This window comes from Strix aluco, chromosome 12, assembly GCF_031877795.1.
Source record: "Strix aluco isolate bStrAlu1 chromosome 12, bStrAlu1.hap1, whole genome shotgun sequence".
In the NCBI taxonomy this organism is placed as follows: domain Eukaryota; kingdom Metazoa; phylum Chordata; class Aves; order Strigiformes; family Strigidae; genus Strix; species Strix aluco.
Window position 1 is genome coordinate 7,262,080 of NC_133942.1, and position 21,123 is coordinate 7,283,202.

The following is a 21,123-nucleotide window of genomic DNA, read 5'->3' on the forward strand; positions in this document are numbered from 1 at the left end:
TGATTTTGTTTCAGACACACCTGGTAGGTTGAAGACCCCAAGGATTCTAGCATCAGCTATCTGATCTGTATTTACCATGATCAGATTGTAGAAGTGACTAAAATTCATGCATTTGCAAAAATTGTGAGTTACTGGTATAAAGACTGGGACTCCATTGGCCAATATGCTGCCAATCACCTTATGATATAATTGGGCAGTCTACAGACATCATCTAACAAGGGGAAAGAGATGAGGTGGGGAATTAAAAAAAAAAAATATATATATAGATAACCTATAGCTCTACTTACTTGGCTTTCTGTTCAGCTAAGAGTAAACTTCAGTAATTCAAACCCAAGGAGGACTATAGAAAGAAATTTTGCATTTGAAGAGGAAAATAAGATATCTAAATCATTTCTGCAACTTCCACACAGAGAAAGTCACTGATGCATTGTTTAATCTTAGTAACACTGAGAAAGGTAAAATGATTATATTAATGGATTACATCACATAATCTTTGCAAATTCACCTTTAATTATGATGGCAACAGAGAAATATGGATATCCAATGACAGATGTAATTGTAGAACTGAAGAGGAAGAGTGACTCCCTTTACAATCAGAACTAGTATTAAAAGAAAAAAAAAAAAAAAAAGGCAGGCTTGCCTGGCATCATTTCCCTGCCTGTCAGCCTTAAAAAACTACACAAACCCAAGAACGTCCTACAGGTGAAAACAATTTGAAATAAATATTCTATTATATATAGTAATGACATAAGCAATCAGTATTATAGTCAGTACAGTGCCAAACAGTGCTAGCCTGAAGGAGATACTGGGGGGGGGAGGAGTGGGATGCATATCAGTTTTCCAAATTCGTAACCACTATAAAAGCTTACATTATCAAAGATACCACGATTTCCATTACGCTTCTCACCTAAACATCTTACTATTAATGTAGTAGTTTAAGCAAATAAAAACTTCCCAAGGCTTGCTCTAGCTTGGCATTACCGTATTAGCCCTGCAGGATGCAACTATATTATGAAGTACACTGACAAAACTTTGGTATAGGAAAACCCCCCATCTATTTTTGAGTCTCTTCCAGAAATAAAGCTTTTAAGAAAGGTGGCATTAGAATGAATGTAAAGAATTTAGAATCAGTATTTAAAGAATATATTTTAATAGAATAATTCAAAAGTTGCAAGTTAGTTTTCAACACTCGCAGAAAAACAGAAAGTATGGAAAGCTTTAAATCCTCGCTGCTTAGAATTACATATGGTTCTATGAGTGAGTGAACCTATTAAAAGTAGCTTTCTAAGTTTGGTTTAACAAATGTGTGAAGACTTAATCATCTGTATTTGGTTACACAGCATAATAATTTTCAACCCATTACCTTGAGAAAGGCATTCCCCAAATTCCTTCTACTTGTGCTTAAACACTTAATTCTGAGAAACACACAAAGGCAGGAAATTATTAACACGTTTGCAAATAACATACAGTATCAAATGCTTCAACAAGAATAAAGAAATCTGAATGTTCTGGTCCATTAGAATACTTGTGCAATTTGGGAACTCAATTAATTGTCTTTGCCTTCCTTTCCATAGCTGATACAGAGATACTGATATACATATATCCTGTAGGCATTTTAAGGCTTACTGTATTAAATGTTCATGTTAGTATGACAGAATTAATGAGGTTTTAAACTAAGCAGCAAATTCCACTGAAAATTTATAAAGGCAAAATAAAGCCGAATTGCTATTTTTACTTCTATGTTGAATATACAGGAAGTTTAACCAGTATTTTTATTATTAAATTTACTCCATAGAAATTTTACACTTTTACAACACATTCAAGAGAGCTGATAAAAGTTCTTCCTTGCATACTATAGTAAATGGAAATAGGCAACTCTGCTGTGTAAATATCTGCAAATATTTAATACTCAATATTAAATTACTATATAAATTGTTATAACTGGACTATAGTGATCACCATTAAAAAATTTTAAATGCTTCTATTTTGCAGTAGGTATCAGTTTTTTGATATAGCATACATGCAAGTGCTTGAGAAAGTCCTCTGAATTCTGACCTAATTTAGAACTTAGTAGACTTGCAATAAGCAAATTGACTTCTATGTGTCCTAGGGATGCCATGCTTTAATATAAACGTAATTTTCTGGGTTTGGATTTTTTTTTTTTACTCTATCAGAAACATGCCTACAGAAAACATGCATGGAAATAGAGCTACTGCAAAACTCTTGAGAGCCATATTAGCAGGAGACAGATCCATAAATATTTTATGCATTTGTACTGCCTATATGTGTAGGTACTATTATACTTGCCCATTTATGAATAACAGGAATAAATAACACAAGTGATCCAATTATTGAAACCAGAAGAAAAGTCCATAAGAACATTCGATCGAGCACCTGAGCAATAAATTTCCAGTCTTCAACAACCTAAAAACCAAAGAGCATAGGAGTTGGTCAGTATGTGTGAGAACACGTAAAAATATAGTACCAAACCCTGCAATTCTTAATCACTTTACAGTACACTTTTTTCCAATGAGGTCTGCTTAGTAACCCCCTTTAATAACTTTTTATAATTACACTGTGAGCTAGAACAGGAACAAACTTCCCTCTATGCAGATTGGTAAGCTATATATACCAATACTAAATTTTAATGCAGAAACTGACTCTGACAAGCACTGAACATCCTCAACTAGAGAGATGAAATTGGTATTGCAATTTCCTAACATACTGTAGGATTTAGGATTCACACCACAGCCTCATCATAAAGTGGAATTCCCAGACAGGAGCTGGAAGCAAATTTTTTTTTTAAAAAACCCAACAAACCAAAATATAAGAAAAAAAAAATAACAGTAGACAGCGGCTGTTGTGTTACATACAAGATCTGAAAGATGTGAAGTTACTATGGCACAGAATTATACACTAGGGAGAATACTCACAGTACTTTCAAGACTCTTGTCCTTTTTGATAGGATTATTCATATCTATACACCGTTTTGTAAGTATAGCAGATATAATTGTGCAAGCAAATTAAAACCCTGCCAAATAATTGTCTGTGATTTGAACTAGACCTATCCACATTTCCCAAGCCTACTGCTTCCTAAAAGGTAAGGCTACAACAGCACTAGCTGTGTAGTTTTTGTTAACAACTTTTTCAATTAAAGCTTGCACTCTCTGGAGTCCAAATAATAAAATACAAGGGAATCTCCAGTCAGCTACATATTAATTTCTGAGGTTGAGTCACAACAACATTACACCTGAAAAACAAAATACTTACCAGCTCTCTTGTCACTCACAATCAAATAGAGTAAGTTCAGTACAAGAAAACCAACCCTTAATTTACAGGAAATTATGTATTTAATAGCAAACTATTCTATTTGCGTTGTTTATACAACACAGGAATATTAGATGCTGTTTGAACAGTACAGTAGATACATTTATTCAAAATCTAGGCTGGATCTCTTGTGACAATGTCAGAATTGAGTCCTGAGAAGGTACGTTAGAGGAGTTAGCTTACTCTTAGGCTAGCATCTGAGAACATGCTCTCAGCAACCAGCAACTTTTGAAGGCAGGCAGTCATTTCTGTATAAATTGAAAGAATCTCAGGCCTTCCCATCAGAAACAGTTAGCAGTATAACGAGACCACACAACAAACTTCCATATTTCCACACTAGCCTGAAAATAGCATCGAAGTCTCTGATGTACCAATGGTGCTAGTTTAAAAAACACAGAAAGAAAACAGATTCATAATGGTCTTACCCAAATGGTGTAAACATCCATTAAGGATAGTTCAGAGCACAAATGTACAGACTGAAGAAAGCCTTTGACATCTTTTGATATGACTTAGAGACAAATAATAAGGCTAGAAAAGAACACTCAAGAAGTCATCTCAGTTCATGTTTGATCTCAGCACAAAATGACCAACATATGGCTATAGTTTGTAATTAAACTAATTTAAGTTAGGGCATTAAAAATTGTCTTTATTTGGAATTGAAAGCTGAAAAATAAGGTTTAGCAGTATTTTTTCTGAAAAAATCATAAGGCAAATGTATTTTTCAGATAACCTTCAGGTACAAAATTAAAATGAAAAATACCTACTTCTCTCATCATGAAAATAACATCCATCAGCACTGTAGTTATGGGACATGCTCTTGTAACAGACAAGCATCTCTGAAAATGTGTAGTTAACAACATGAACTTACTTGTAGAAGAAAGCAAAAGACTTTAAAGAACCCAAGGACTGTATTTTATCAGCTCAATACCTCTAAGAATTCTCAGTACTGTACCATACTCGTACTTCTTTCCGGTAGAAATAATTACACAGATTCCAGTGAAGTACAAAAACTGGAAATCCCACAGCACATGTTTAATATGCAACTGCATAGTAAACCATTACTTAGTTTTCCAATTTCCATTTTTACAAAAATCAGTGTAATGTGACTAACACACCAACCTCACGAACTTCATTCTCCTTCATAACATGTCTTGTAATATATCGGATAGAATCTAGAGCTGCTTCCAAGGTGTTCCTAGATGATTCCGATCCGTTCATATTTCTTGTTTCCTCCTTCTGAGCAAAGTATCTATCTACATGACTTCTCATGCAAAGCAGCTTGGGAAGTTTGTGAAGAAATATCTTGCGAACCCAGGGTGCCATAGCACTGTGTGTAGACGAAGAGCGATGATGAATATTGATAGCAAAGACAGTTATCACAATGGACAATGTCACAAATATCATAGTAAACACCAAGTACTCTCCTATAAGTGGGATAACTTTAGAAGATGATGGAATAATCTCTTCAATAACAAGAAGAAAAACAGTCAAAGATACCAATACTGAAGTGCAAAGTGAAATTTTTTCACCTTCATTTGAAGGAAGATAGAAGACAAGAACAGTTAGAAATGAAAGCCCAATACAAGGAATAATGAGAAACAACGTGTAAAAAAGTGGCAAACGTCTAATTATAAATGAATATGTAACAAAAGGATACCAGCAGCATCCATCAGTCCTATTTCCTTTGCTCCCTGTTGCAGTTACTATTTCCCATTCTCCATTATCAAAAAAGTCTCTTTTGTCAACATCATAATCTTCAAGAATTATATCAACCTGTGAGCCATCATAAGTCCAGGAACCAAATTTCATAGAGCAATTTTGGAGGTCAAAGGGGAAGAAGGTTACATCAATAGTGCAAGAACTTTTGTAGTTTGCTGGTGGAGTCCAAGAAATGGTGCCATCATATTTTACCACGGTTTTTGTAGATGTTCCCTCAAAACGTCCATCTGCACTGAAAGAAGAGAGATACGTGCATGTAATTACAATGGCTATATGTGGGGTGTGGGCATGTGTTTTTAAATAAGAAAACACGTTGGGTTACTGTCATTTCAGCTGTTTATCCTTTCTCACCCCTCATAGCCAAAATTTCGTATTGTCTTCATAGTTAACCTAAAAAAAATATCTGAATCTCACACAAGTAAACAGCTTTGGAAAAGTGAAGAATATTTCCAAGTCATTAAAAGATCCGTGCAACTTTCTGTGGTCCCAATGACTTATGAAAGGACTGTAAAAATGCTGACCTTTAACAGCATGGACAAACTCTGGTGTTTCTATTGGTAATACAGCATAAATATAAACTATGGCCAAATCATAATTATTGAAGAAAAAAAATGTCATAAAACAGGTAAAATAATACTTGTGTGATACCTCCAAACTTGAATTTACAATCACTGCAACAGCCTTTTTTCCTGACTCAGAAGTCAGGAAATGTAAAATTGCATTGTATATGCACCCAAGTTGAGCAGAAAGGTGAATTCAGAAGTCATTGCTTCTGAGATCTGTTAATTCTAAAAAAACCCACCCAACCTCCAAAAAACAACAAAAAAGCACCTTACAGCTGAGCATACTTAATGTTAAATGCATGTTGAATATGACTTACAACAGCATGAATTAGTTGCTTTCGTCCCATCACTCTACACTATTAGTTTGTACCCAGCACTGTGCAAAACACTGTTTTCTAATTAAAAAAAGGGTTAACACGAAGAAGTGGTTCAAAGAGACTAGAAATTCCATACAGAAGCAAAGCAAAACATTTAAGCATTTAACATGGCAACAAAATTTATCTGTGTTCAGTGGCAAGTTCTTCCACACATTCTTAACTCTACTAAATGTACACGCTTACCTATCCGATGGGCCTCCCAGAAGCAGCTTGGATGGTAAAGTTAGAAAGTAAAGGTATTTTATATGAAAAGATTAAAATCTTACTTGTCATACAACACAATATCTGGAATCCAAATAGAATCTGATGGGACACGAATAGATGTTATTCCAGCATAGTCTTCAGGATTCCACCTTAATTTTACATCTATCCATTCCTGTGGATATGTGAGATGTAAAAATCATTATTATTGTGAAGTTGCTTTAAGCAGGGCAAGACTGGATGAAAACAGATAAAAAGACAATTTAAAAAAATTAAAATCAAACTGTCTTCTAAAACTTACAATGGTAAATTTGCTGGAGACATCTATTTACCTCATCCAATATTTGTTTTCTAAGAGCCACTTGACAGTAGAACTTAAGATATTAAAATCCTTTTTCAGAACATGTATACATAAGTAAGAGCTACTATAACATATAGACAATTAAATTTGAAAAATGCTTGCTCTGAATGATTATCAGTGACTTTGGAAGCTGATCAGAAGCAATTTAAACATTTTTATCACACAAAAAAAATCATGCTGCCACTCTCACAAGATAGTCATTCTTTTTTCTACTAGCAGCACTACAAATAGCACCATTAAAAGCATAATAGTTCTTTGGTAATTTTATACTTGAATTAAAAGCTCGAGAGGAAAAATTCAAGTTTCTAAGAATTCACCATCACATAGAATTTTAAATGTATATTCAAGTCAGTTCTTATTTTATTTGAACTGGTTCAACTGCAACAAGTTCTGCAGAAAGAAAGAGGACTCAAAGTGTTATCATCGACATATTGCCATCTCATACTTGTGGAGTAGTGTCAAAGTCTTCCTGAAAAGAAGAACTTTGCTGAAATTATAGTTACTGGAAAAGAAGGGAATGGGAAGCAAAAGGAAAACAAATGATGGAAGTAGTCCAAACAAAAATAATTTAGTAAGCTAGTAAGTATAATCAGGGTCTGCAAACATTCTTCTAAGTTAAATCAAGAATGATTTATGAGCAGCGTTTCCCAAGTTAATAGTGGCCATTAAGTTTAGCACTAGAGTCCGATTATTATAAAGCCTGAGGCTTTTTCCCGCCCATATACACATATTCTTAAGAGGAAAAAGTAGCTCTTTATAGCAAGCATATACAACTTTGAAACTGAAATTCTTCAGTGATGTTTATCCAATAAATCTCAAATATCCCACAAGAGAAAGATCTTAAAACTATTACACAAAACACTACACAAAACCATACTTTTCTTAATAGAGTTTTTGAAAGAAAACTTATGTACTGAATCAATAACTGTTATGACTGGATACATGCACCTTGGTATATTAAACGGCCATGCAATGCCATATCAGATTTCTTTTAATTAGGTCAATTTTTTAAATTTACCTTTTTTGGTTGGTTGGTTTTGGTTTTCAAGAGTTTTATAACAATTAACCCTTTAAAGCATTTCCGGGGACAATTTTTAAAAATACTATGTAAAATAAAAACTCAAGCAACAGCTAAGTTTTTTTGAATATACAATTAATTAGAAACATTTCTTCCAACTTGTAACTTGCAGTCGTGAAGCTTCAGAAATTTTTTATATTTTACACATACCTGTTTCAACCAGACATTTGTTGTCATCAATTGATTTTTCTCATCCTACAAAAATAAAGCATATTTTATGAAAACAAATCTGCACAGTACATTCATAGTAACTAGCTGCTTTAGTTCACAGAGGTCTGTAATTTGAAATACAAACTACACTTATAAAAGCATTTCAGTCACTGATAAGTATGTTTATATGAAACTTTTTAAATATACAGTTATGACCTTTGATTATTTAACCGTTAAAAATGATATTTTTCCCCTTCTGTGTCTCTTTCCTCCCTTCCATTTTTTAATTTAATTGCAGTTTATGCAGTCTTACTCTTTTTCTATGGAAACATAAAGGAACAGCCAACACGTGGAAGAAAAACTCCTCTTATAGCTATAAACAGTCAATTCAATTTGAAAAGAATATTCTGAAGTATCAGGGTGAAAAACAATCTGGCTGATCTCTTTTACATCACAGGTAGTGCCAAAAGATAATCTTCATTACTATAGAAGTGACATATTTGAAGGCTTAGAGGGTTTTTTGCTGCCTAAGAGGGAAAAGAAAGCAGTATTTGCAAATGTTCTTGAATTTTACATAAATTAGAGTGATAAAGTTTAAAAATAGGTGGTTTTCCCACTGAATAAATAAATTAAAACACAATTCCCTAAGCTTAAGAATTTCACTCACTTTTTTCTGAAAATGCCACTAAACGTAAGAGCCACTTGTCTTCTCAACCTCTTTGCAATCACTTCTTCATGTGCCCATCTACAATGCAATTTTTATTATGCTGATGATAATTTCAGAGATTTAATCTATTGTGTTTAAGCTAAAATATCCACAATTATTTCACATGACATTATGTTCCAGAATTTTAAGGATGAGGGAAAAAAAAATAAACAAACTTATATACTATACATACCACATCTACTAGCTGAGAGATTGCAAGGCCAAACTTTATTTTTATTGTGTCATTCAAGCGTTCCACTGGACGAACCCATTTTTGATAGTCTTCAAATAAATGTTTAAACAAGCGATCTTCACTTTTAGCAATAAAAGAAGGTTCAGATATACCTATATAAAAAAAGTCATTTATTACCATTGATTTAAATGAACAGTGTACATCTGCATTCCTGTGTCCAAAGACCTACAGCTATGTTTATGCAGAGCTCAATTTCTCATCTTATCCCCTTTTCTATGGAAGTATGGCCAAGGTCTTGGAAAAAGAATTACTTGGTTTTATTAGCATCTTCATACCATTATCGCACTTTTAAAATCTATGGCTCAAGAACATTAAGATAATTTTAGTAATTATAAACACAAAATGCACTTGTATCATTTGCCTGGTGCCATGCAATTATGGAACTCCGCTAAAACTGAAAGGTTATCTGTGAGGGACTGAAGTTCCATCACTCTAGAACAAGGTGGTACTTTTTAAAAACCTACATCCACACTATTCAGGTCTCTAGTACACTGCGTAACTTGCATTCCAGTTTGAAACACGAGTCTCTTCATGTTTTATACGTTATTTCTTCTAACGTTTGGTCCCATCTATGATGTATAAACTTTGCAGTACTTGTAGAGCACTTTTTCCCCACACTGTTTTGTATCTTAAACACATGTGCCAACCTATTTACTAGTTTATCCTCTACTTATTCTACTATTATATTGACTGGAAGGCACCTCTCTAGTTAAGTAATAGCATACATTCAGTTACTATTTTTCCATAGTTCACAAGGAGTCATTTCAATGTCTGGAGACTGACTGATGACCTGGAACAGCCAAAAATCTTTGCACAGCTTACAAAGAAGTGGAAACTAAACGTCTTCTTTTGTCTCCTAAAAGAACAGAACACATGGCAGAGCTTTGGGAAAAAAAAAAGTACCATAAATGCAGAAAATGCAGGCAGAGAGCAGCCCTGACTTTAAGAGATATATAAGTTGTCCTAAAGCACCTCATCAAGCAACTGCTGTCCTGTATCTTTGGGAATCCACAAAAAAATGAGTTTTTTACCAATGTGGTCTCACTGCAGTGTATCAATAGAAACCCTGTTACCCAAAAAAGGCAAAGTTTAAGGTTTCTCCGTTATGAGAACCCACGAAAAAATTTTAACACCTAAATAATAAGAGTCGGAAAAACTTGGGGAAGATACGGAGAGGGGGGAGGAAAAAAGGCAAGATCAGTGTCTAGCTAAGTAACTCCAGTAAGAATGCCACTGCTTCACGAAGCGGCACAAGCTACACACATCACCTTGAAGAGACTAGCTCCAAAAGGGTCTCCAATTCCCAGACAGAAGTCAGAGCAAACACCAGAAGACATGAACATATGCTCTAGGCAAAGATTTTTACTACTCACCAATGAGATTTAAACTGACTGAGACTACTGCCAAAAAACCACCTAACAGTTATTACAGTCAGTTTAAGGGACAGAGTAAACCAAAGAAAGATGTTCACAACCATCTCTTTTTAATGCAGATTTAAAATATTATACCATTACATAAATGTATGGCATGACCTCTCTAGAAATTATGTGCTCACTAACAGCATACATCTAAAAAAAGATATATCAGAAACAGAAAAGCACTACAGAATGTCATAAACAGATTAAAACCAGAAACAGTCATCCATACAAAGAAAGATTTAAAAGATTAACATTTTGTTTGGAGAGGGGGTGAATTTAGTGAACATAACAGAAGTACATAAAGTACTGCATGACACATGCAGAAAAAACACTGATGGTATTTAACCTTTCTTCTAAAACAAGGTAAAGAAAACAAGCATCAGTTAAACACAGTATAAACAATTTTTATTTGAAGTTCATTACCACCAACATTCGCTAAATCAGAGAGTATTAGACATTGAAGAGAACTACAATTTTAGAATTGCCTGGGATGACTAAATTGTCAGTTAAGTAGCATTATACTTGCATAGGGCATCAGTTCTCATTTCAACACAACTTGCAAAACCTACCTCAAAATTTGATCCTTTGGTAGCTTGCATTCCTTGCAGACTTGGCTAACACCATTTAAGCCATTAATTTAGACGGACCGAAGCTAGTTCTATGTGACTGCAACCACTGCAGCCTAGACAACTAAGACAGGTGAAGTAAGTTTTTTCAGCTCCCTCCCATTCATCAAAGTTCTCTTGTGACAGCAGTAGCTTCCTGCTGTGCTGGAAAAGGCTGCATCTTACAGATCCTTTGGACAAAACACTCGAAGAACTGCAGAGCCCAACCACAAGAGAATTCCCTGCCTTCTGCACTGCAGTCCAGTAGAACTATTATTATGAATACTAATTGAATTGTGTCTGAAATTTTATAGTAGGAGCAAAAGCAGAATGCAGCTTAAGGAATAGTATCAGCAAAGTGGGAGCAGCAGGACTCCTTTTCCCTCCAAATTTTACCACACACTCACATGCTGCTGAATGGTTCCTGTTGCAGGCCAAATCAGCATCAGGGTTTTAAGACAGTTCACCCTTATGTTTCAAAATACAAATCTATCTGTTTACAGTGTATTTCATTCATTTGCAAACCTACTGTTCTTCAAGATGTATTATTTGTACATGCTCTACAATTCAACAGCTTTTCATTTCAAGAGTGTTGACATGTGGGTTGTGTAATAGCAAAGAACTGATGGGCAACTTGCACGGTAGCACAGAGCATACCTCAGGTGGACACATGAAAACGCACAGGACATAGGAACTGCTGCCAAAAAGGATCCAGCAACAGAACGTTACACACACATGTTACCTTCACAGCTACTTGGTTGAAATACATTTATTTTTACTGATACCTTAGGTTCAGTGTATTAGCCAAGGAATTTTTCTTATTTGTAACTATACATAGATTTGCCAAGTCCTGCTTTTTACAGACATCCAAAAGAATGCTTCCTGAAGACACAACTTAATTTCTGTATTTCTATATCCCTATTTCCTGAATTATGAATGGGTTTGTGTATATTTCAGCCTAATGTTTCATAAATACTTGATTTTTGTATTAGCATTAATTACATTTCCCTTTTACAGTTACAACTCTCAACTGAATTTTTTGTACAATTTGAGAATGACTATGCAGCTGGGTATTCTCTCTCCATTAATTGACCTTGAAGCAATGCAGAGGCAAAGTTGCACTTTCACCATTTCTGTGTTCCTGTAAGATGACCTCCTGTACAGCAATACAGCATCTTCAGGGTACATGTTGTTCACAGATTAAGCTTCTCTTAAAACACATCTTCTCTGCTATGCTGAATGGGATACATTCCTTTACCACTTTTATATACTTACAAAATTTTTCCCAAACATTTTACACTCAGTGTACTCACTAATTTATTAAGATGACCATATTTACTAACAATATAGTTGAACTATTTTTTTTCCCTTTTTTTCTATCACAGGAATATCTACACTTGTTCATATTTCTCATTTATTCTGTTTATTAATAAGCTGGGGCATACTGGTCTACAAAAGGCAGCTTATACAAAGGAGAGCTTCATGAGGAAGCTGGAGATGGTAAAAATACATTGTCGGCAAAAATAAAATTTAATAGGACTGCTCAGCTCACTTGTTACACAGACTGCATGTGTTTAATTTCTCTTTCCCATGTATCTGTATGCTTTTAAGATTATAATAAAGGGTGTAATTCTTAGTTACTTATTGGTATTAGCACCAATTTAAAAAACATGAAGAACTGATAGCAAGCAGAAAAAAGATACAGAAGAGAGGAAAAGAGGTAAAATACAGTTAGTGGCTTAAGGCAGCAGACTGGCTATGCTGGCTGGAGAAAAGCAGAAAGATGTTAAAAACAATGACTAGCAAGATTAGCAAACAAACAACCCGGAATACAAATCTCAGACTAAATCAGATGGTAAGAGAATATGGAAGCACTCACCCCTGTGACTAGCTCACTGTACCAAAAAAAAAAAACCAACACACCACTTAGATTTGTAGCCTTTGAAGTACAATTCTAAGCATGCCTGTATTTCTGTGGCTTTATTTTTGAGGTCAAGTAATTTCTGCAGTCTAAATCAAAGGTAGCGCTATACTGTTCAGTGATGAATCCCAATGACAATGTTTACTTTATAATTTACACCTGAAACTCTTCTCACTCTCTCTCAGTGTGATTCCATGTTCCACAAAAGAAGTCTAAATCACATGAGAAAAAGCTGGATGACGAAAACTTGAATTCTGCAAAGAGGAGGCAAACACTTATGCACAAAGGAGACTAATGACTCACTTTTTTTAAACTTTGAAGTAGTTGGAGCACACCTTTGACAAAACAGTAAGTAGAAATTCTAATTAAACACCTGACCTTGGACACAATTGTATTTAAAAATTCAGCTCTACCATTTCCTCCCTAAACATTTAACAAGCTGCTTCTATTAAAGTACTTTGGAAGAGCTATTTAGAAAAGAAGAGGAAGCATTACATGGGTCTCAGATGCATGAATAGTATGACAAAACATCTACACATCTACTTATTTTGTTAACGTTCTCAAGTCAAAATTTCACTAGTGCTGCTAATGGGAGACCTTTTAAATGCTTCAGATAAAATACAAAAGTGTTATTCTTTTGTAAAATCTGTCTTTTTACATTGTTTCTTACTGTACCATTATGGGATGAAATTTCTTAGCATCTTAATATGATTTAGCAGCAGTATTATTTTTATAAGAATTACCAGTGAAATATTTGGTGTTACAGTTATACCTCATATCTTTTCTAAATTTCTGTTTGTTTTTAAACAAGCGAACATCACAGTCCATATTTCTTCACAGAATAAACTTTCTTTGACCTCTATATTCCTCTGCACTTCCTTAGATAAATTATTTAAGAACCACATTGGGATTCCAGGTGTAACACTGGTCCTTATACTTTAAACAATGTACAAAGCATTTTTTAAGAGATATAACTGAGTGTTAATGAATTCAGGTTTTCTTTGGATTGCTGCTTGGTGTGTTTTCAAAGAGGTTGATGGGAGACAGCGAAGGGTCACTTTTTAGAAGCCTAATGTTAAGATGTAGATTCAGAAGTAATATATATTACTAATATAGATTTATAATCTTATACCACTATAATGAAAAAGAACACTAAGGACAATAAACATGGCAAAATATCCATACTTTGTAGTTAACATTAGATTCTGTAACAGTGTGCCATCACAACATATAAACTGTTATCCACAAGTCTAACTACTACAAACTACAATATAACTAATAGTTTGCCTATAAACCAGGAAGGTGAATTAATATATATACAGTACACCTGCCTTCAGTACACTAGTGTATTTATTGAGAAGATACTGTGATTTTTTTTTTTTTTAGGTAATACATTTTACGTAATTTATAACAAAGGAAGCACTTTTAAGTCTCGAAGCACAATGGTAACTGCTTAAATCTTACTCTAAAAAATTGTTCAGTGGTCATTTTGAGAGGAAAAAGTTTTCTATCTTTCCCAGAAACTAACTTATTCTACAGTGAGCATCAGTGCTTTTTCTCCTTTAAGTTTACAATTTTTCCCCAAACAAATCTAGTGACATCATAATATTTTGGTAGCTGGTGATGATTCTAACTGCAAGTCATACTTATATTGCAGCAGACAGGAAAAAGTAGAACAAGATCATGTTCAGTATTAACTACACAGATCTCTCTCTGGCTGAGCCTCCCTTTACATTTTAAAGAATCTCCCACCACTACTTCATTAAGCAGAAAAGATATGTAATATATTAGATTAAGTAGAAAATGGAAGCTTTATTTCTGTACTGATTTCTCCCTCCCTTTAAAAGGGTTGTGAGTCATACTTTCTGTATGGTCTTCAATTTTTTTGCCTACTTTTCTTCCTATGCTTTAGCAGTTGCCAAGAATTCAATCACTAACAGTCAAACATTTAGTTAACAGGAAGCATTTAGAAAGTTCAAAATCATCTTTACTAGAACATCTGTAAATCAAAGCAGGATTACTAACTCTTTTCAATTTACTGAACAAAAGTCAGAAGAAGACAGCTATTATATTCTTTACTTCCCAGATGTATCTTTTTCTCCTCTGGTTAAAAAGTAAAGCCAAAGCTCATCACTACACCTACAAGCAGGGAAAAGGTGGCTGTTCTTGACAATTTCTTGTTGGTGTTTTGTTTTTCTTTTCTTGCAAATTTGTTTTGCTTTCTTTTGTTCAGAAGTTGCCTTGCGATTTCAAAGGTTGAGAGTACAAAAATGACAGTCTTGTATTTCTATCACTGTGTATCAATACATGCCTGGCAGCTGCTAGCTGCTGCAGAAACTTTTATGATTTTTCATTTACTCCAGGACTTCAAGACATTGGGAGGATTTCTGCCTTCTCTCTTACCTAGCACATCAATCTCCTGCTAACCAGTAGCAAAATAAAATGACATACTGTGTGCATGAAACTATCAAGGATTTTGAACTGCTATATTGCTAAGCACTTACCAATATGAACAGAGGTACAAGAGCTGCACATAGAAAGCAGGGAAGATGTTTCTTACATTCAACTCAAATTTAAAAGATTAAAGTTTCCGGCTTGATAATTGGAAAGAAGAATTAAACTATCCCCTAATAGCTTAGCAACAAGGGATAATTACAGACAACACGCATTTACAAGTTTGATCAGTAACAGCACAATATACTGCCATGTAGTTCGTAATTAATCAAGAAATAGATAAAATCAACCACAGGCTGACAGTTTGTCTTTAGATTAGGAGCTAATTGGAGCACAAACCATTCCTTTCTGAATAACTGTGCTATGGATTCTATTGTAAATACCACACAAAATGCCAAACAGCTTCCTGAACTCTATAGTGAAGCTATTGCCAGCAGCAGTCTCCTGATTAACAGCCACCTACAGCGCTAATGTTACAGGCCTGTGGCATGGCACAGCACTTCCTCGTGAGCTCATTGACGCCAATATTCCCCATTCAGCTTTCAGCAAACAGATGGACTGCGATCCTTCTCACTGCGCAACAGCTAGGGCACATGAAAAGGCTGTCTCATGTCAGGCTGCCTCAGGGCAAAAATTCTGGTCACTGTGAAGCCAGGGGGACTTTTTCTGTAACAGATCCAGGATTTTGTCATCTGTCTTTATACCACTTTTAACTACTGCATCATTTTCACTGACTGTTGACCTGTCAGTAAGGACTGAAGATGGACTGTGAAGACAGCACTGAGGAATGCTGGATGCAAGCAGCAAAAAGTGTGTATACAACTGCAAGGAGTAAAAGGAAGAACAAGTATGCAGAATCTTAAAAGTAGAACCATTTATTCATATAGATTTAGAGGGTATGCATCATGGAAATAAACACAAATCCCCAATTTCTGTGATTAAGATCTTTATGCAAGTAAGACACAGGCCTTGGGCTCCTCACAAGTTGCCAACACAGCCCTGGGTGCTGCAGAAGTTACACACTGGCGTTACCTTCTGCCACTCAGGCAGCTCAATTCCAGTCTTGGATACACTGGAAGACACAATCCTATGGCTCACAGAAATCAGATACTCTGCTTAGAAATCAGAAACTCTACTCAAAAGCAGATGCAGTGGAGGAGATTTCAGAACATGTACTATCATACAAACCCAGGTTTTACCATTCTGAAAAGTGGGAAACTATGCGAGTACTTCCTTCCGCAGTTCCTTCTAATCAACACAGACATTTCTCCACAAATCAGCGTTCACGTTATTCTTCCTAAGAATCTCTAAAGAAAGCACAAAATATTTTAAAAGAAAAACCACAAGAAACTTACACAAGCAGGAAGGTTTGCAGCTTCCTGTTGGGCAGGGAGAAGGATCCAATCTGTTAAACTGAGTGGAAAATGTTTGGGTGTATGAACTCCCAAGGAAACACTATCACAGGTCTGCAGCATGGTGGTTGTTAAGCTCAGTCCAATTTGTGCATTTAAGTCTCACCTGTTAGTTTAAGATTCAGAGCAAGGAACAAAAATTCTAACTTGATTGTATTTTAAATCAGCATGTATTTTGTCTTGTCAAATCGGAGTTATCCAAGATAAAGGGTTAGTTCACCTCCAGACTACTAACTAAAGGAAACACCAAATTCATTTGCAAGCACTCTTAAAGTATCATAAGAGCAAAGTCACATCCATAAATCACTTCTACTCATTAAAATGATTACTGTACCACATGCAAAGCAACCCCTTTAAACTAATTTTAACTGTATGTACATGATACTCTGATTTAAGTTACTACTTCCGTTTACCCTGTATTTTAGTAATAGGGAGCTATAATGTTTTTCATTTTCTTAAGAGCAAGTTTCATTTTATTTTAGAGCAAACAAATTGCAAAAAGCAATATGATTGGTTGTCAGTGAAGTCAAAACTGTTGGCTTGTGCCAAAAGGCAAAATTTGGCTTAACCTGACTGCAAGTAATTTCATACAGTCATATATACCATATAATGTAACATAATAATTTCACACAGTAATATCTTCTGTCATGATCAAAACCACTACTTTTCCAAATACTGAGACCAAGAATAATCTTTTAAATCACATTTAGCAATAACAGACTGAGGTTTTGTATGTCGAATTAAAAGCGAGACATCAATACAATTTACTTTCTTTAAACCGTGCTTACAACCATTTTTTCAGTTTGGAGCTAATATTAAAAAAGGTCAAATTTATTTTTCATTGATTTCCTTTCTGCTTGTAAATACTGCAGTTATGACTTTGAGACGTTTTGCGAAACTCTTAGCAATGTACCCATAAATTATATAAAAGCAGTATTTTGAAATAACTATTTCTAAATAATTCTTTGAAAAAGCATTGATTTTGCTCCTTTAATCTTTGTGTAATTTTATAAACACTTTAGCTTCACGTGCTATTTTACATCCTTCAACTCTGAAAGTTACATCCTAATTGAACTGAGACTGACTTTTTTGAAGTCAAAGAAATAATGCATGACCAAAGTAAAAAGAATGTTGTTATAAATTCTTAAGAGGGACACTTTTATGTGCAGCAAGATCCCTACGTGATATTGCAATTATTAAAATATATTCTGTAAATCCACCTCCATACCAGCTGCAAACGCGAAGAGCCTGCACCACAAATCTACGATTGTACCTCGTCTGAGTGAGTGAGCTGAGCAAAAATTGAAAGTTATGACACTTTAAGCCTTCAAAGCGTTATATATTCACTGAAAAAGCATAACAACTGTGTGATGAAACGTGTGGTAGGCAAGACTGATATGCCCCTGTAAAGCCGTAGACTGCCAAAGGCATTTTTCCCCTCTTCCGTGAAAGGGGCAGCCCTGGTGAGCCCCTCTGACCACGGCCTCTGTACGTCCCGTTCATTTAAAAAAAAAAAGTTAGCAAAATGCGGCAATCCCTACCTCAGCACTCCTCAGCGACAGCCAGAACGCCGCTTCACCTTGTAATCAGCCTTATTTTAGCCTCGTTTCAGCAAAAGTTGACGGCGTGGAAAACGAAGCGTGACGCGCGGCCGCCCCAACCCCGGCAGCGTTTCCCCACATACGCAAAAACCCGCCTCATGTTTCCACACGAAACGCGCTCTCCTGCTGCCCGCGCCCCCGCCGGAGCCGGGATGCAGACGGAGGGCCGGAACAGCCCGGGCGGGCAGCGGCGGCCCGGCAGACCCCTGCGCTCCCGCACAACCTCCGCTCACCCCCGGCAGCGAGCTAGCCCCGCACACCGGCCGGTTTACACGGCAGCCGGGGTTCGAGAGGGCTCCTAACTCCCAGCTGGCCGTGCCCTCCCCGCCGGCACCCTCCCAGCTTCTCGCTCAAGCGCCTGCCTGCGCCCCGCTGGCCCTCACCCACACGGGGCCGCCCCGAGGCGCCTTACCCGCGAAAGAGGCGCGGGCGGCGGGGCCGGCTCCGGGCTGACCGAGAAAGGGCGCGAAGAGGCAGGTGAGGAAGAGCAGGGGGCGGCCGCCGCGCGGCCAGGCTCCGAGCTCGGCCATGGCTGGGGCAGAGCCCCCGCTGCCTCCGAGCCCCGCGGCGAGGACGGGGGGCAGCGGCGGGTCCCGCTCCTAGCGGGCGGCGCTGGCCACGCCCCGCCGGGCAGCCATGAGGGGGCGCGCGGGGAGGGCGCGCGCGGCGGGAACCGTTAGAGCTGTTGGCGCGGTGCGGGGGGGCGGCGGCGGCGCGAGCCTCAGCAGCGGCCTCGGCGAAGGCGGCGGCCCGGGTCGTTCTTTTTCGGCGGCCGGTCACGGAGGCGGCCCGGAGGTACCGGCTAGTGGCTCCGCGCCGTGTGGGAGACGCGGGGGGCCGGCCGGCCGATCCTGCCGCTCACCGGCGGGCGGGGGACGGCCATCGCCGCCCCCTCAGGCTGCCAGAAGTTCCCGGGAGGGGGGCAGGTGCTGCGGGCGGGCGCCGACGAGCGGGCACCGGGGAGGGAGGGCTGGAGTGGTCGCACCTTCGTGCCCCGCCCCGCCGCTGCCCCAGTTACCGCCAAGGCTCCTCCCGAGGCGCAGGTGCCCGGTAGGTCGGCGGTGGCGCCGCTACTGCCCCTCGAGCGACCTGCCGTGCCCCGCTGAAACCGGCAGCGGCCGCAGTGTAAACGTTAAACAGCGATGGGAAATCCACCTGGGTCAGCGCTGGTACTTTTAAACCACGTTTCTGGGAGGGTGTAAGTTTAAGTGATTTTCAGCGAAAAGGAAAATACTAAACGGACTAATTTTTAACTTCCATTCCCTATGAAACACTCAGTAAGGTGCTTTTTTAAGTTTCTAAATCAGAACGTTTTGGAACTTTTAATCAAAAATAGAGAAGCTGATGCAAGCTAAAAAGACTCGGATATTTCCATCTTTATGATAGATATCTAACATATGTCATGAATACTCTGTACAAAAAAAAACCCAAAACACTTCTTTTTCTGTATCAGATAAATAGCTGTTACCAAAAGGCAACTTTAAATGCACCAACTGTGAAATACAATGTGATTTTTCCTAAATCATCCTGATGGAAACATACAGTGTACACATGGCCACAGAAAATAGAAGCAGCTGGCATTAATGCATTTTTTTTACATTTAAGGCACTATTAAGATTTTTTACAGGGAGAAAAGATTTGGAAAGCTGGACTAAATGGCTTTACACAGTGTTAATCAGCCACTACATGAAAAGTGCTAGATACCAGATTCCTCAGAAAAATGGACCTTATTCAACTCAAATAATTTTAGCAACTTTGTACCTTCCTAAAACGAGCATTACCCAAAGTTAAAATTTCATTAAGCATGTTGTCAATTCTCAAAATTCTTTTATATTGTCTTCATTTTACAGAAAGATAGTGCATCTCATTGTGTAAATCATGAATCTTTTTGACAACCAGAGTACACTAAGCATTTCAATCCCTTTCTTAATTTTTAAACTCGTGTTTTTCAGTATTATCTTACCCTGCAGCCATATTTAGGTTGTGCATGTCTGTGCAAGACATAATGCAGTCCGTACAAGCCATCCGAAAAAAAAGGCTGCTTACACAGTAGCTTCTTCCAGCACACTTCTAGTGACACGTTGTATTGATTTGAATGCTCTGCAGTAAATACGGTCCTTTTATGTATCCATTTGTCTACCGCATGTCCACCACCATCGAAATACATATGTGTTAAAGGATGCAGCCTGTGACTCTTATTTTGAAATGCTCAGTGTGTATGCAGTGCTCCATCCAAGATTTTAGAGTAAATAAAAATGTATTTTATCCCAAAGCATGGCACAAAAGAACCTATTTTATTCTTTTGTGATACGCTGGAGTGCTGATGTTTTTCCAAGTGCTCAAAAAATTAGTGGTCAGTGTTTCTACTGAAATTGCAGATCTGTAGTTTTGATGACAACTGGTCCACCACTGCACTGCACCTGGTGTTCTTAACATAAGGTTATCGTGTAAAAATCTATATTTCTGTTAGCAGCATGTGTGCATTGCAGTAAATGCACTTTAGAGCCATAATGTCTAGTTAAGTGTTAAACATAGTTGTCGCTCAAATGTGCAGGACATAGCAAACTGGTTTTATTACATAACCAATGCATTTGTTTGCAGCTGGGTCCTAACTAGGCAAAACAGATGCTGTAAAATGTAAAAGGATTAAACAGTCTAGCTTACATGCCCACTGTTTAGCTAAATATTTTATGTAGCATCATTTGGCACACATTAATTATGTTGTATTATTACTGGTTTAGAAAATAGTAGTTATAAATGAGCCATTTTGTTCCTGCTGCTTTGAACTTGGAGCAAAATGTTAATACTAACAGCAGCATGTTAAGTTTAATATTTAAGTGAAAGCCTAAACAATTCCATGAGTAATGTCTGCTATCTTTCAAAGGCTCCTTCTCAACAGGAGTTGACATCTGAAGGTCCCCACTAAAGTATGTTCAGAGAATCTCCAGTAAATTGGCTGATGGCAGCTTTTACTGTG

At 37.2% G+C, this 21,123-nt stretch overlaps 1 protein-coding gene across 2 annotated transcripts; it reads right to left on the minus strand.

Annotated features, from left to right (window-relative positions):
• Nucleotides 1-36: 36 nt before the first annotated feature.
• On the minus strand, nt 37-18,737 carry CHRNA5 (cholinergic receptor nicotinic alpha 5 subunit). Of its 2 annotated transcripts, XM_074837012.1 has the most exons (6): nt 18,559-18,737; nt 8,676-8,827; nt 7,777-7,821; nt 6,253-6,362; nt 4,447-5,278; nt 37-2,424 (listed from the first exon to the last, which is right to left on the minus strand). In XM_074837012.1, exons 1-6 carry the CDS (start codon nt 18,674-18,676, stop codon nt 2,263-2,265), a joined length of 1,419 nt encoding a protein of 472 aa, XP_074693113.1. In that variant the 5' UTR covers nt 18,677-18,737; the 3' UTR covers nt 37-2,262. The 2 variants fall into 2 exon arrangements, with proteins under 2 accessions (XP_074693113.1, XP_074693115.1); XM_074837014.1 differs by lacking the exons at nt 8,676-8,827; nt 18,559-18,737 and adding an exon at nt 8,444-8,487.
• Between the last annotated feature and the right edge of the window lie 2,386 nt (nt 18,738-21,123).